The 17,722-nt window shown below is 41.6% G+C and overlaps 1 protein-coding gene across 3 annotated transcripts in view; it reads left to right on the forward strand.

The window, feature by feature from the left end:
• FAM13A (family with sequence similarity 13 member A) overlaps positions 1–17,722 on the forward strand; it is a 261,003-nt gene that overhangs the window by 143,920 nt on the left and 99,361 nt on the right. For all 3 annotated transcript variants that reach the window (XM_019526054.1, XM_019526052.1, XM_019526053.1), the window contains exon 7: positions 929–1,098. In XM_019526054.1, coding sequence (XP_019381599.1) covers positions 929–1,098 — 170 coding nt within the window. The remainder of the gene's footprint in view (positions 1–928; positions 1,099–17,722) is intronic.

The following is a 17,722-nucleotide window of genomic DNA, read 5'->3' on the forward strand; positions in this document are numbered from 1 at the left end:
CTTAAACTATGTCCATCTTAAGAGGCCCCATATGATAAAAATAATCCACAAAATCCACGAAAATGGATTTTCTTGAAATTTTAAGATGACTTATTGTCAGGCCTGAACAAATTTATAAACTCAGTATGAATAATAACTGTGGAGCCATATATATGTATATTTTTGTCATATTAAAGTGAAAATATCCGGGGGGGGGGGTCTTATTTAGAGGCCCATCATATTGTGAGGCCCTAAGCTATATCTTAAATAGTTTAAGCCTAAATCTGGCACTGGGTGGAGGGCACAGAGGCAAAAAAACAACAACTGCCTCCACAGCCACCCAATGTGGCAGCAGCCAGAAGTTGCTGCTGCCCCTGTGTGTCATAGCTGCTTAGAGTGTCTGGCTGTGTTGTTACACCTCTGGAGATACCCGTGGGAACTCCTACACTCACATCTACCCCCATGCTCATAAGGCTTTAGAGAGGGTTAAGAAAACTCTTAAACAAGTGTATGGGACAATGACTGCAGGAAAACTTTAAAAGTATGAGCTGCTGCACTGAGAGGGTACATTTTTCTACATTCTGTTTTTTCTGCTGACCTACTGAATTCATTTCAGTAGAAGCAAGAATTCATTTATCATCTTCTTTTTCATCTGTGATATCCTGCCATGATCTAGAAATTAACTTCCCAGTAATTGCAGCTACCTTTCTCTTGCTTGTTTCCCTGACAAAAGAATATGGGCAATTGATGCATCTTTTCTGTCTTAATTGTTATGTTCTTCAGCAGATTTTAAAAAATGGTTTATATGCATTTTATGCAAATGGTTTGCAGCCTGTCACATTCTTTGTTACTTGTACACTATGCTAAGATGTCTTTCTGCCACATATTCACTAGAAAGGTTGCTGTGCCCTTCTTTCATTTTCAAATTTTATTTTCTTTGCTTCTTTAGATAGCAAGGTGCATAAGGGAAGACTCTCTCCGGGCATGCTTAATGCCACAACCGGGTCCATCAGCTGGAATTCCTCAGGTCAGCCTCGGATTAACTGACAGTAGTTCATGCTTGGAGGAGATGGATTTAGCAGATGAAATCTTCATTAACAGTGCTGCGTTCTTCTCCAGGTTAGTGCTCCTTCCTTTCTATAAAATCTTATGTGAATGTGTTTAGAATCTGAATATTACTGTATGGCTGGAACACAAAGCAGATGTGTAGCTTTGTAGCAGTACAGCAAATTCTGCTGATTCTCAGATTTAACCTTAAAACATCCAGTTTCTTTCCCATTCTGTAGGGCCTGCAAGGTGTTATCATTTGCTTCAAATAGAATGTTTTGCTCCTACAACAGAGAGAAAATTATTCACACAGCCTCGAAAATGCCCAAACACTCTTTGCAATGTGGCCACAGAGCCATTTTTATAATTGCCTAAATTTTACATTCCTTGGCTGAGGGGGAGGAAGGGGAGATAAAAGGCAACTTTAAAACACTAATGTTGTGAGCCAATGAGTATAGCTAAGAAAAATATTTGTATTTCTTAACCATGCTCTCGTAGAAGGACTTGAGCTGTTTTGAGGGTTTGCCCCAGTAGTTTTTTAAGGTACACTTAATGTTTTATGGAAACAAAATTAATTAATTATGGTAAAACATGATTTGCCGGTGTTTTCTTTATGTACTGATGTCTAGTGCTGATTGCAGTCCTACTGTGTTCTTTCTGTATACATGAGTTCATGCAGATGTGTATCTACATACAGGGAGTGCTGCAAAATAGAGCTACAGTTATTTAAAATGCATATCCCCCTCCAATGGAGCAGTGCTCACCAACACCTTCTCATGTGCAAATGCAAAGAAGATAGTTAGTTTTCCATCAGATGCAATTGTACATGTATATAAATGTAGCCTGTTTGGTAAAGGTTTGTAACTGGGAAGGGGCGGTATGTCGCAATGCTATGGAAGCTGCTTAACAAAGGTTAAGACCAATATGTGGATATGTTTCATGACTAAGCAGCACATGATTATGCAGTCAGAGAGACAGGAGGTTTAGGACTTTAAGATGTGATTGTCATTAGGTAAAAAAGACACTCCTGTGATAGGACACGTGCTTCAGGAGGGCATATTCTTCTAATAGGGTTTACAGAGCAGTCACTTCTATAAGATTAAACAGAAGGAGGAAGAGGACTTTTAATGCCTGTATATTTGACCAAGTGTAATGGATCTCTGAGGAACTTCAAGGTAAATCAGTATCTTCATTAGCATTCCATGGGTTATATCAACCCTTCAGTGCCCCTACTTTAAGAGAAAATCCCTGTCTCTCTGCTGTAGGCAGAGGCCCCAGGCTACTGTAAAAGTGATTTAATTCCACTACAACATGGGGAGATGGGTTGGCCCACAGAGTGAGGTTGTACCCCATGCGTGTCATGGAGCACAGTGCTGCAGTTGCTCTCTGTAACCCAATGCAGAGGGAAAGCATGGATGGGGCTAGTAGATACGTAACAACATAGAGACACCACCGGCCATTCTCTTCTGGACAGGGAAGATGGAGTCACTGCTCAACACACTGCACAGGAGATAGACAGAAGTTCCCCACCACACTGCCTGCTAATAATTGAAAAGCACAGCAGATGTTACAAGCCTTTATTAGGCTCAATTTGATGCCTTATTGGAAATCTTACTCGGTTTTGCGGTGCGGGATTTGTAAGTGCAGTAACAACAATTGCCTTTTAGCAAAGAAACAGAGATCTGTTAAGTCTTGTGGCTCTTCATTAAAGTTGAAGAAGTACATGTGACTAACACATTTTATCAGGTGCCCAAAATAAACACCAGGGGAAGAGGGCATTTCTGAAGGAGACTTGCATATTGTAACCGCTTATCCTTCCAAAAAACAAAAAGTAACTTTATGAGAAGACCATGTTTTGAAGCAACACAGCACAACATTAAAGCTTTTGTGGTATGAATTCATCCTTTTCTTTTGTAGTGTGTGATTTGCCACATGATTACCGCTGAAATATGGGACAGAGTGTATCCTGTGTTGGCTTGATACAGGATATGGGACATTAAGCACCAGATGAGGTTCGTTTTTAATTAGGAAGGAGTGATCGATTTCCATGGAAACTAGCATCAGGCTTTGAGAGGAAAGTGCTCTATTTTATTTGGGAAATGAATTAGCTGTAAATTCTTGCTTGCTGGCAGTTCTGTTTTGTTCATGAGCATGCCAGTTTCCTGCCCTCTGTCCCAAGTTGTTCCTGACATCTTTGAGGAATTGGGACTTGGAATTGTAAATCTGCCTTGCAGCTTCTCTCCCAGCCAACATAGGCTGCAGCTGTGGCTGCTGTGTTGGATTTAGAGGTACCTTTCATCCTCCATCCCCCTAGCTCCATACTGCTACTTCTACTGGGGCTTCTCTGCTTCCAGTAGTGCTACAGAAGAGGAACACAGCTTCTGGCACTAATGAGGATATCAAAATACAGAGAAGAAAAGAGAGGGCTGCCTCTGGGGTACCCTGGTGGGCAAGCAAAAAGAGTTGTGCATAGTAGAATGCCTGGGAGGGCAGACTAAGTTGTGGGGTGTAGTAGATACACTGGCAGGTAGGGCTAGGATTCAGAGGGACCCAGGCAAACTGGAGGATTTGGGCAAAAGAAATTTCATGAGGTTCAACAAAGTCAAGTGCAAAGTCCTGCACTTAAGACAGAACAATCCCATGTACTGGTACAGGCTGGGTGCTGATGGGCTGGGCAGCAGCTCTGCAGAAAAGGACTTGGGTTACAGTAGACAATAAACTGAATATGAACCTGCAGTGTGTCCTAGTTACCAAGAAGGCTAACGGCATACTGGGCTGCATTGGTAGGTGTGTTGCCAGTAGTTCAAGGAAAGTAATTATTCCCCTCTATTCAGCACAGGTGAAGCCACATCTGGAGTGTGGTGTTCAGTTTTGGGCCCCCCACTACAAAAAGGATGTGGACAAATCAGAGAGTCCAGCAGGGGGCGGCAAAAATGGTGAGGGCACTGGGGCACATAACTTCTAAGGAAAGACTGAGGGAACTGGGCTTATTTAGTCTAGAGAAGAGTGAGAGGGGATTTAATAGCAGCTTTCAACTACCTGAAGCAGGGTTTGAAAGAGGATGGAGCTAGGCTATTCTCAGTGGTGGCAGATGACAAAACAAGGAAAAACCGTCTCAAGTTGCAGCAAGGCAAGTTTAAGTTGGATATTAGGAAGATTTTTCTCACTAGGAGGGTACTAAAACACTGCAATAGGTTGCCCAGAAACGTGGTGAAAGCCCTATCTTTGGGGGTTTTCAAACCCGGCTAGACAAAGCTTTGACTGGTATGATCTAGTTGCAGCTGGTCCTGCTTTGAGCAGGGGGTTGGACTAGATGACCTCCTGAGGTCCCTTCCAGCCCTAACTTCTATGAGTCTGTGATTCTATAGCCAGTGCCTCAGTATACAGAAAAAAGGGAGGGGAAGCAATTTCTGGATGAGGAGAGGATAGGAATGGGAGATGCCTCATAGACATGCCAGAGGGGGAGGAAGAAACACCTTCCTTCTGCCTTCCCAAAGGTAGTGTTTAAAAGAGTGTAACCATGAGTCTGGACAAGAAGAGCAGTCTTGGATTCTTACAAAGAAAAATGGTTAGGAGAAAACACAACACATTGTAAGGAAGAAATTATTCTGCCTGGCAAGTTTGTGATGGTCTAAGCTTTGAGGTGGCAGCCTGAAAATAGCTGGAACAGAAGGCTTCTCTGGCATCTATTCTAGATTTCTGTGCGTCTTTGAGATTTATTGATGTAATTGTTTTTGTGTCATACATACAGATACATGTACAGATTCTGAGATAAGTTGTATAATAGTTATATGCATTGTATGATTTTCTTTGGTAGAAACAATTGTGTTTACCCAGTTATTACAGGATCAGTATTATAAAATAATAATGGTTGTTCTTGGATATATCAGTCCTTTGTTGCGTGAAAATGCTAATTGCTGGTATCCTTTGTTTTGTCAGTTCTCAGACATCAAGAGGATAGGCATGTTAGAAGAAGACAGATGGATAGCCAGCCTTATTAACTACAGATGCTGATAGATTTTTTGAATTCCCACCAAGAACGTAATCTGTTATGACTTCCTTTCAGTCTGGATTCAGAAATAGGCAAAAAGACTGATCTTGCCACAGGCTTCCTTTGAGGCATGCCATAAAGTCCTTCTTTGTCCCAGTTTCCCTGATAGTGAAGGGAAACAGTAACACTTGATTTAGAGGAAAGATGTGGAAGTAAATTCAGTACTGTTTGCAAGGTCACCTTCAGATCAAAGGAAATTATACAAATTACTGTGATGCTTAGAGAACTGGTCAACGTGGGACAGCAGCATCTGGGGCTACTGTATAAGTATGACCATACAGAAATCCTGTGTGAGTAACTGTTTGGTATTTTTTACCCATGAGAAATGTGTGGAAAGTGACATATATTTTTGTAAGATGTACGAGCCCTTCTCTGAATTGGTTCATAGAGAAGCATTTCTGTGAAGCCGAAGCAATTTCAAGGCACTTCACCTTCCTTCAACACCCCTTGAACTTTTGAAGATCCCTTTCCCCAGTGAATAACTGTTTTCATCAAAGCTGGGTAAGAAAAAGAAGGAGTGGCTGGTGTTTCATAAGAGATACTGACTACTTACCAACTTAATTACACCAAATTGTGAGCTGGCCATGACATGCTGCCTGTTCTATTTAAAAAAAAAAAGGATAGTATTGTGTTTGTGCTCAGGCTATCAAGTACAATGTGTTCAGAAACTCAGCTTTGAGTTTGACAGAAAAAATGGACAGAAAGAGTGGTTCTTTTTCATAAAAGCAATGTTAGCAACAATACCCTGGGCTTGTCATAATACACAAATTCTTTGGCTTCTGATATTTGCCCATATGGGAGAGGACAGAGTATGTGGAATGGAGACAGTACTTCCCTTGAAGTGGCAAATTTGGGAATTCCTTCAAATAACAAGTGCCTGCAAATGCAGGGAACAGGACTTGTTGGCCCAGTGAGGCCCCATGCAGTCCTATGTTCCTATGTATCCTCTGCCATGTATGGAGAGGATTTGTGGTTCCAAGCAAGGTTCCCCCTAGTGTGGTAGTACGCTACGCATATCCAAACCTCTGCCACTGAACACTGAGCAGTACTTACTGGCATGTCTCCTTCCTCTGTTGGTGGTTTCTTGGCTCTGTCAGGAAGGAAGGTCACTTAACTGTCTCTGGTTCTTTGTGGGAAAAGGGTTTCTTGGAACTGCTGGGGAAAGAGAGGTATGAAGCTCTTGTTCCTGCCCCATAACTTCTCTTCTTCTGCTACCATCATTTAAAAAAAGGAAAGGTTGGTGGAGGGAAACAATTGATGGATTTGATCATGGCTGGGAGCAGACAGGGAAGACATGAAGCTCCTAATCAATTAGCCATCTGACAAGGCTCCTGTGTTGTGGTTTGGAAAAAATAGTTCCTTACAATACCTCTTTCTCAAAGTGTATTTCTCCAATTGTCTTATCCCTTGATACATAGTACATTGCCCCAGAAACACTGAAGTAGCACAGCTTTTTTCATGGCAGATTTAAACAGTAGCCAGTTTGCCACTGCTACCCATATAGCTCCTATCTAAATGAGGGAGATTTCAGCTGGAGGGAAGAGGTGGTCAGAACAAAAATGATGGAAGAGATGAATAAAGAAGCTGACAAAACTAATCTCTTTGGTAAAGGTGTTAAACTTTCCACCTAAAATATCACCTAAAATGGATTTTTTTTTCATTTCCTTTGGGTAGAGATGCATTTTACTTTTTTATTTGGTTTCATTTTTTCCAAACCATCTCTGTTCAGTTTACGTTCTGCTAAATTATATTGTTCTCAGTCTGGAACCGAAGTGAATGGTTATACCATTTAATATATGTTAAGAATTTGCTATATTAATTACACGAAAGGGCTTTAGAAAAATAGGTCTGAGAATTTAGATTATTTTTACTTATTTTAGGATCATAGGAATGTAGGGCTGGAAGAGATCTTGTAAGGTCATCTAGTCCCCCTGCTCAGGTCAGAATTGTCTCTGACTCTGCCATCCCAATAAAGCATCTGTCTAACCTGCTCTTGGAAAATTTTCAGGGATGGACAGTGCGCAACCTGTCCCAATGCTTAGCCACCCTCATAGTTAGAAAGTTCTTCCTAATCTCCAACCTAAATTTCCTTTGCTGCAGTTTGAGGCTATTATTCCTAGTCCTGTCCTCTGCAGCCACAGGGAAAAAAAGCTAAACTTCATTATCATTTTGCTTCAGGTATCTGAAGATTGTTATCAAATCCCATCCCCCTAGCCTTCTCTTCTCCAGACTAAACAGCCCTAGTTCTTTCAGCCTTTCTTGTAACTCATGTTTCCCAGACCTCTAATCATTGTTGTTGCTTTGTGCTGGATTCTTTCTCACCTGCCCACATCTTTCTTGAAGTGTAGGGCCCAAAACTAGACACAGTACTTCAGGTGAGGCCATATCAGTACTGCAAATGACACTCCTGTTAATACAATCCCCTATGCTCTTGGCTTTTTTGGAAGTATTTCAAACATCCCTTCAACAGGCACTATACTATGTTACCTTTTGTAAAACACACCAGTAATGAAACTTCTAAAGATTTAGGTACCAGATGTAATTTTGTGTGTTTTCCTCTTAAACGACTTAATGTATTACTTGTACATTTTGTGTCTTGCCAATTTTATCATTTTTTGTATAGAGCTTGTGTTATAATTCCATAGAGAAGAGAAGCCTGAGGAAGCACAAAGTATTGTTTGAAGCATATTGCAGGTTATAAAATGTGTGTTATGCTTTCTCCATGCTCCATGCCCTGCTTCATCATGTTGACTGTTGATATAAAGAACACTTTTTTATTTTAGGGTTGGCATGTCTCTGTGTATGAGAAAAGAGATAATTTAGTCTAACCAAAATAGGTGGAGTAACTACTTGTACCAGCAGTCCCTGCCAGTACATAATGCAGGCCACCTTTAACTATGTGACGAGGGCAAACTTGTTACCTTATAGCAGCAGAAAAACACACCTTGGATGCATTTTATGATCTAATCTCAGAATATAGGGAAAAGAAAAAGAGCAATAAAAACTTGAGCTTCGCCCTTTGGAAGAAGGGAGAGACAGAATGCACATGATGTCTGTCTCATTTTTGGGAGGGCTCTCACTGTTTAAGAGCTTGGGCAACTAAAAAAGAAAGGTCTACACAAGGCCCCAATTCAGCAAGCATGTGCATCATCTTAAGTAGTAGTCATAGTGATGACTTTGGGACTATTTGCATGCTTATAGGTGCATGTGGACTTAAGTGCCCTTAGTTTGACTCTCAAAATCAGTGTTAATTGTTCTGGAGCTTGCTTAGTAATTAGTCACAGGAAAGGAAAGGCCTTCTTCTGCCACAGCTTCTGACATTAAAAGGCTAAGACCTTGTGCAGCCTGAATAGAAAAGGTAGGGCTTCCTGCAACCCCAAGATATAAGTTAAAGATGTCCCCCATGGCTCAAATACAAAATGGCAGAATAGTTCAGAGAGCAGGAGACTGTTCCTTTTGCTGTTTATATTCCTGGGTCCAACATATTTGCTGCCTGCAGGGTGCAGTGACCCAGCAGTGTAAAAGACTTTACTACTAGCCACCATATAATGGGGATTTTATCTCCTTGCAGTCAAGGATGTCTGCCTGCATGAGGAGACTAATGCTCTTTGTGCTGGAGAAAAAGTGGGGTCCATTCCCAGCCATCACACAGGATTATTAAGCTAAGAGGTATTTTGCAACTTACCCTACCTTATTATCAATTTACATATTCAGGTGGGAAGGGAAAAACATTGGCAGACCCATTTAATAAGCAATAATGTGCAGTTTTTTAGTCCTGAAATCTGAAAGGAGCTTGAAGGAAGTGAATGGGGTTAACAGTAATATTGAGTGTAAACAGGCTTGTCAGTGCTTTCTACCAATTTTCCTTTCATATCAAAGATCATGAAATCTTGTTTATGGCTGCAGCCTCAGGCACTGTGGGATTTGCCAGCATGGCTACAGTGTCAGCTTTTTAACAGTAGCAGAGTGTTTTCAAAGGGCAGGTTTGTTTACACCAGCCTCTAGTTCACAAAGTAACTTACTGGCTCTTGGCCTCTTCCCTACTTGTATTGTAGTCTTCGCTCTTACATACCCTTTAAAAACAAGGTGTGGGGTTGTGTACATTGCTGCACCCTGTTCTTAAGGAAAATGTTCACATGTTCTCACTGTAACTTGCTAGGTGGACAAAATATATATCCATGCACTTTCACATATGTGCACAGTAGAAACACTTTCTCCACTTGTTGGCATTCTTTTTAGCAGCCCAAACAAAAACTTTCCATTGTGTTTCTGGTATGTGGAGTGATAAGCATTTGATTGTACATTGCTGATAGAATAAATCAAGCAGACTTGTTCTGAGTTTATCAGGGCAGTATATTTGGTTCAGATTGATTACCTGAATTAACAAGTTGCCTTATCACTCAAGATCCTGTATGTCAGGTTTATAAAAGGGGTTAAAATCGAACAAGTTGGTGTCCTCAGAGGCCCTGAATATTGAGAGAACAGCTGATTTCTTAATGATGGGACAGAGATCTAGGGTGAGGCTGAGAAGGGTGGGAGTCCTTGGGAACAAGGAATATCTTCCACTAAGTCTGTCTGTGCTTGAGTTAGCAGCTTTGGGGAATTGCAGTAATACCAATAATAACAGGCTAGTTATTCACTGAGGCATTTCTTCACTGAATAGATATTTGTTTTCTCCATCTCTGCCTCTCTCTTTTTAGGCTGTGTTGAGTTGATTTTTCCAGGCTGACTCACTCAATTTTGAGTACATTTGTCTCCGCCCTTTATATGCAGTCGACTCTTGAATTGTGAGAATTGCTGGCATTATGAACTGTTACATAACAAGTTTTTAGAAAAGCATTCTCCCCAGGCACAACCAACAAAGACAGCTATGATTTATGCTTCCCTCCACAGCAGGCGATTGTGTTCCAGGAGTCAGGGCGTGGTCTCACTTCTCTTATTTTTCAGTAGCTGTCCATAATCAGGTTATAGTGTCAGTTACTAAAGCAAGTAGTTTTCCCTCTGTAATTCACCTGGATTAATTTCATATCCCTCTTTCAGCCAGTCTTCTTTTCATCAGCCCAGGGCAGGTAAGATGCTACCTCCTGGGAGTCTTGCTGCATATGCTAGACAAAAACTCACTATTAACCTATATGGGCATTGCCACTCTCTGGTTCCTAGGTCATTCTTTTGCCTTCCTGCTTAGTTTCTCAGTCAGTGTATGTGTGCCAAAATATCCTGAATCTGATGCCCTGACATATGCACTATAAACAAATACTTGGAGTAGCAAGAGCTGTTGATGAGACAATCACCTAACAGTATATTATTGGAACAGCTTTTGATTGCTTTGCATCTGTAATGGGCAGTGTGGAGCAAAGATTCTTCTTCCATTCTCTTTCTTTCCTTTTTACCAGGATTGTATTCTGGAAAAAGCTACAAAAAGCACATGCCAGTCTATGTATGATGCTTTATCCCATGAGAGAAATAGACAAATATATATATATGACTCTTTCCACAGCTCAGGCTTTCCATATCAAATAGGAAGGTGGTTTTTGTTTTTTGTTTTGTTCTTTGTGTTTCCCTTTAACCAGCTGGGGTCCATCCCCCCCATGGAAAAAGCCTTACTACCTGAGGCCAGTGCAACATTCCTACTCTGATTTTGGGAAGGAAACTTGTATAGTCATGCTACATTTGATTCTAAATAAATTGGAATGAAAACTTCCTTCCTGAGTTTGGAGCCGATTTTAAACGTGTAGTAAACTTGCTTTGTATGAAAGAATAGGCAATAGTGAAATACCTGCTGTAATTTTAGCCAGTACTTAAATTTTGCTGTTGTTTTTGGGGGTTTTTATAAAACACCTTGACACTCAGCAGTACATGTCTGCCCACCACCTGGAGTTTGCTGCACGCAGCTAAAATGGGCAATTCAGTGCATGGTATTTTTTTACTCTTTTAGTCTTACAAATCAGAGGTTTCTTTCTTTTTTGTTCTTGGTGTGGTTCCTGATGTGCCTGCTGCATTGTTCAGTCAGGAAGTTTTGTGTTGCACTATTACATTTTAGACTTAAAAACACCAGCTGTTTTGCATGTTGGGTAATTTTTTCACTTCAGTGCCATGTCACTTTTCCTTGACATGGTGCTTCCCAGAGACAACCTAACCAGGCAGTTTCCAATAAAGATCATCAGTTCTGAATCAGAATCATTTGCCTCTGCAATTTCCCCATTTTAGCCACAAGAAATATATACTTGAACGTTATGTTCAGCACACTGCGGTGGTGTCTGCTGAAGGGGTTCAGCTGTGATTTCCCATAACACAGTGATATTTTTAATCAAGGTAGTCAGCTGCCTGTCTAGTAGAGAGAGGCAGAGGGTTAGAAGGGTAAGCTTGTCACTCACTGCTCTTGTCATCCTGCTTGTATCCATAATCTGAGCAACTTCAGTCTTTCTCTCTCACAACCAGTGAGAGAACAGTTTTCCCTTTACATTTTTGTAAGCAATTTGGATATGAAAGGTCCTGCTTAACTACAAGCACGCAAAAGATGGAATTCATAATGCTCAGCCCTGGCCTGGAAAGGGCTGTTTTTATAGGTCCAAAAGTACTTCTATCTCTATACTTCTTATTTTCCTAGCTATTACACAAAATATTGAAGTATTTTTGTGCCATGGATAACCGGGAAAAAGAGTTCACATGTTTCCAAGCATTTGTTGCCTATTAATGACTTTCAGTCATTAATGACTGGGCAGGATGGTTACTAGTGACCCAGAGGCACAACATACCATATTTAGCATGAGCAATTTGTAGAGTCCTCTCACTCCATTTCACTTATTCAGAATTTCAGGATCATGATCCTGCCTTGAGCAGGGGGCTGTATTTGATGACCTTCTGAGGTCTCTTTCAGCCTTTTTTTTTCTATGATTCTGTGATATTTAATATTTAATAAAGCTGTTAATTTTTAAGCTGATATTTTTAGTGAATTGTGTTTTACTTAGAAATTACTCAGACCACTATTTTATCCTGGAGAATTCTGTTCATTTCTGCAATATTTTTGAAGAAAGATAGGTTTCCTTTTCCAAGGTGCTTACAGTCTAACCCATCTGTTCCATATCATTTTAGATGGATTGTTATTTTTTAGTTTATTGATGCCTTGAGATTTATACAGGAATTACATAATTTTTTTGATGCAACTGGCCAGTTGGGCCACTCTGTATTTTAAAATGATTAAAGTAGTCAGCTGTTTAAAAACTGAGTACCTAAATGTATTCATATACTGCTGTCTTTAATCGTGTTTTTAATATTGCACAGGCCTGTTGTGTTAGCAGTGTTTTTGTTCAGTGATTTCAGGAATTTAAAATTATGTTCATAATTTGCGAATTCCTCACCTTCCAATATTTTTTTATGCTCTGGTCTTATGGTTTCCTCATTCCAACCCACTCCAGGTCACAGTGACTCTTTCGTATTCCAGGGGGAGCCACTGCATACCTGTCTTGCTCTTGAACTTTTATGCATCAAGCCAAAACTGAGAAGAGCTATACTGGATCAGACTGGTAGTCCATGTTACCTACTCTTCTGTCTCTAACAGCAGCACATATGAGGTGTTTGACAGGAAAATCAAAAATCCTTTGTTCGGCTATTATAAAATAGCATGCTGAAAGGGAAAGTTTCCCCTTAGTTGTCTTTAGATAGGGCACTTGTACATGTGAGGGGGGTTTACTCTTTAGGGTTGCATTCTATTTCCTCTAAGTTGAAATGGTGAGTTTTTAATTGAAGCGGTGAGTTTTATTTTTCCATCACTGTATATATGTTGTTGTCCTGGTAGCTACAGGTGCCTGCTGAAGGCAGAAGTGGCTAGGAGCCTGATCCTTTTTTTCTTTCCAGCACAGCCTGCCCACCTCTCTGGCAGCCGGGGGGTGGGGAGCATTAATTTGTGCCATTAATCTGTCAGCTCGCCCCCCGGCCATGGGAGAGGTGGGCAGACTCCACAGAAAAAAAGGACTGGGTCGCTCACCATTTCTGCCTTCAGTGGGCTCCTATGGCCAGCAGGATGCCTGGGGCCACCCAAGAACGGGCTGGCTTGCCCCGGGACAGCATGGGGAGGTGGCAGGAGGGCAGCTGGGTTTGCTGGCACCTGGAGAAGGTGGTGGGGACAGTGCACAGAGTGTTGGAAACCCAGATGGGCTCAGGGAAGCTAGCAGCCCACCAAGGTGCCCCCATGCACTGTGCATCATCCTTGCCATCTTCTCTGGTTGCCACCTTCCTGCTGTCTCCCCGCACTGGCCCAGGGGCAAGCCAGCCTATTCTCAGGCAGCCCCAGACATTCTGCTGGGTGCACAAGCCTGCTGAAGGCAGAAGCAGAGAGGGGCCCAATACTTTTTTTTCTGCAGAGCTTGTCTGCCCACCTCTCCTGTGGCCAGAGGGTGAACTGACTAATGGCTGCCATGTTCCAAGTTGCACTGTTGCAAACTAAACCACATTAGGATATAAAATGAGTTTGCATCATTGCAAACTAAACTAAATCCCCGAAAGTCACATACATGTAATGTGTGACACCATTAAGCCAAGCTACACAAAGGGAAATTTTTGTCATGTGTACATTGTGACAACATCATGTGTACAAGGACCTTTAATGATCAGTTTATGGCCCAAAGCAGGAGAGTTTCCATCCCTTCTTTAATTCTTGGGTTTTGTATGTGCACTGGTCTCAATCATTTTTGTTGTAACTGGATATTCTATATGTCTGTACAGATGGCCAGTCCCTTTTTGGATACTGTCAAGTCTCATCAGTCACTGGTGATACAGTTTGTGAATTATTCAGAACAGCTACTGCTGACTTTCATGGTATTCCCTTACCTTGGGCAGACAAAGCGTGTTCTCTTGGTGGTGCTCACTACCTGGTCTGATCTAGGAGCTGAGGCTCAAATGTGAGTCCAAACCTGTGTCCCAGCAGCTAGTTGCACTGAATATTAAACTGAGCTAGGACCATTTTATTCATCTGTACATAAAACTAACACGGTTATTCCTTAATGTCATGTGTCAAATAAGCCACTGTTACTTGCTGTGGCAGAAACAGTCCACAATTTCAGGTTCAGAAAGCTACATTCAAAGCAAATAGGCCTCTTGCAGCCAGGATTTTGTATATTGTAAGTCAAAGTGTTCCTCACAGCCAACATCTCCCCTCCTCCCAACCTTGGTCCCGTTCCAAATTCTGCCCATACCAAGAGATCTGGTTGCTCTCAACAGTTCACTTCTGTCCTCCTGGCTGCCCCACAGAGGAATTCTCTCTAGCAGAGCATGAACCCAATCAACTTGTCCCAGAATCTATCTCAGGAACCACTTGAGTTGGCTGGTAATTTCCCCAAAGGGAAGGTTCCTCTGCAGTGTATCATTTGTTCAGGAAGAGGAGCTTACTCTGAAGGGTTTTGTACCAGCTATCATACAATCCTCCTTAGTCAGAGCTGGTTCTCATAAATCTGCCTTTGAATTAGAAAATGTTTGCATTTTCTTCTTTCATTTCCATCATACTTCCTGTGAACACTTGCACCTGATACCATTTCATGATCTCCATTGCACAATAAGCAGCACCTGGTGAATACACAGAATGATTATTTTTTTAACAGTAAAATGCAATTTTTGTAGGATTGTCTTGTGGTTATTGTAGATGGTAAACACCATTGCCATCTAGCCCAACAGAACACCAGACATAAAACCTTATCTAATTTCTGCATAAAGGCCATAACTTCTGTCTGAGCAGTATCACACCTTGCAGCCAAAGGCCAGTCCTGATTTAGACTGTGAGCCCTGCAGTACGTGCTTATTAGAACTGTATTATGCACTTAGTATGAGGTAGGCCCTGCCCTGAAGAGTAGTGGGTTTTTTTATTGTGGTGTGAACAAATTGTCTAGAAGTTTTTTGACATTAAATGATATACCACAGAACAGCTGACCTGGCAGATCTTTCAGGGTAGGACCTTGTATGCAACGTTAACAGTCCTCAGACTTGTCACTGACTGCTTATGCTTTTTCTTGAACATTATGTACTTTTTCTTCTCAATATTTTCTCTGCTTTTAGGCAGCTGAATTGTTAAAATTATTATGTGTATAACATTTTATGAAATCAGCAAGAGTTTTAGCAGGAGAGAACTTTCATTAGATACATATAGGAGGTCCATTATTAGCAGGGCGTTAGAAAAAGTCTATTTTTCAAAGGCTTATACAAAACCAGACTTATGTTTGCTTCATGTCCTGTGTTCTGATACTTAACCTGAGTGAAATTAAGAAACAGCCCAGTCAACTGCTGTGCCATATGTCTTACCCTGTTCCAACAGCAGATTAGCAGGCACAGTCATTCATTACTTGATATGTTCCCAGAAAACTCTTTTTGAAACCTGCTCCCACTCCTCCTCCTCCTCTTTCTCCAGGAGGGAAGCCAAGAAGTCATTCCTGTACCATCTCATGAGGTGATAGGCCATTGAAACAAACTGAAACAGCTGATGTCAGGCATGGCAGCCCTTATGAAGGACAGTGTTTCTTTTTCAAGACCAGCAATGGCAACTAATCTGATTCCCCTAAGAGGCAACATAAAAGCTCTGAGTGTCCTGTTCCATGGGAAATGTCTTTCCAGTTCATTTATTGGCCAGGATCAGGAACTCTGAGATCCATCTGGCTTAGGCATATGTTTTCCTCCTATACTAGCAGGTTAAGGGACAATTCTATAATACAGAGGAGCAGTTTCTATTCTGTTTTAGGCTTCTAAGCAGACTTAGAGCTGCAAGTAGACTTAGGTGCCCAAGTGAAATTCTCTTCTACCCTGTTCAGCTCCCAATTGCTACAATTTGATTGCTGCAGACCAGAAGAGCCTACATTGTTACAGTCTGTCTCTTGTTGGGAAGCCAGTTGGAGCTGCTGGAAATGAGCACCCTGCTTCCTTGCTGTAGCATCTCAGCAGTGGCTGAAAGCTGCCAGTTACCCTACCTGTGGTTCTTGAGACAAGGGTTGCCTAATGCATTCAGGTTTGGTTTGTGATTCTGGTTATGCCATTTAAGTTCACTTGTAAATAACCTTTCCTATTATTCTTGTTTTGTAAATAAAGTGTAAATAGTTAAATCAGTTAAGTGTTAGATCTGTGGGGAGCAGGGGCCAGCTGGAAAGTAAATTGGTGCTGGCCAGAAGCCTTGCCCCACTCTCAACACACCATCCCTGATATTTGAGCAGGAATGGCAACTATTGGGCCACCACCCGGGTTACAGTCTTATGTATCATTTTGGTAGATTTTAAGCTGCATGATGTATGGAAAACTATTGGAGTTCCCTTATCAAAATGCCTATTCTATTATGAAGTGAACACAGTCTCTGTTCCCATTTTTTCATCTGTTGTAAATCATAACTGTATGCTTCCCCAGGGTTGTTGAAACCTAGTGCCAGGCCCTAAAAGAGCTGCTTGTGTAAACCAAAGACACCTCCACAGCTATCACTATATTAATTAATGATGTGCTACACTTTGTGTAAAAGTGGACTGTCCTAGGGATCTTCTGTCAAATCAGCTGTGTATCATTTTATTTTTTAGCCATCCTGATTTTGTCACTACATGTTCATGCTGCACTATGTTAGTAATCTTTAATAGTATGGCCAAGTTTCCATCTTTTGCAGGACTTTATTTTTAAGGTTCAAGTCATTGTTTATCTCACAGTTTAACCACGCAGTCTTTTGAACTGTTTGCTCCTCCTGGAACCACAGATACTAGTGCTAACAGGGTCAGCTGATTCACAGACTAAGATAGCTTTAAATCTGAAAAGTCCCATTTGGCATTTTTACATGTTCTCTGGGAGGTGTGTGTGTGGGGGGGTGCTTTAATTAGAGAGTTGCACCAATTGAAAGTGCCTGAGCATCACATGTACAGGCAACCCCTGCTTAGCACTCTTAATTGGTTCCTGAAAAAACTAGTGTTAAGTGAAACAAGCGTTATGTGAAACTGAAAGTATTTGCCAACCCAAGATGGCAACCACAATTGTGTTTAATGACCCAAGATGGAGACTGCAAGCATTATAATGAAACTCGCTGAGCACTAAGTGAAATCAGGTATCAATTTTAAATGAGCGTTATAGCGAAATAGCGCTAAGCAAAATAGCACTAAGCAGGTTTGCCTGTATCAGCATCCCCACACTGAAAAATTGTGGCAGGATGCTTTGAACTAAAGCTTATTAAATGACCTTTAGTTCAAAGCACCCCACCACCATTTTTCAGTGTGGAGACACTGATACATGTGACACTAGACTACTGGAGTCTGCTAGAGAGCATTCATTTCTGCACTCCAGCAGACACGATTAATTGAGCCTACTCCAACTCGCTGGATTTCCAGCATGTCAGAGCAGGCTCCCTGCACGTGTATAGGAGTTCATAGTTTCATAGTTTCTAGGGTCGGAAGGGACCTGAGCAGATCATCAAGTCTGACCCCCTGCCATGGCAGGAAAGATTACTGGGGTCAAATGACCCCAGCAAGGTGTACATCTAGCCTCCTCTTAAAGACCCCCAGGGTAGGAGCCAGCACCACTTTGCTTGGAAGTTGGTTCCAGATCCTAGCCGCCCTGACCGTGAAGTAGCACCTCCTGATATCTAGTCTAAATCTACCCTCTGCCAGCTTGTGACCATTATTCCTGGTCACTCCTGGCAGTGCT

The sequence above is a fragment of the Gavialis gangeticus genome, unplaced genomic scaffold, assembly GCF_001723915.1.
Source record: "Gavialis gangeticus isolate Ggan-Ray unplaced genomic scaffold, GavGan_comp1, whole genome shotgun sequence".
NCBI classification, from domain to species: Eukaryota; Metazoa; Chordata; order Crocodylia; family Gavialidae; genus Gavialis; species Gavialis gangeticus.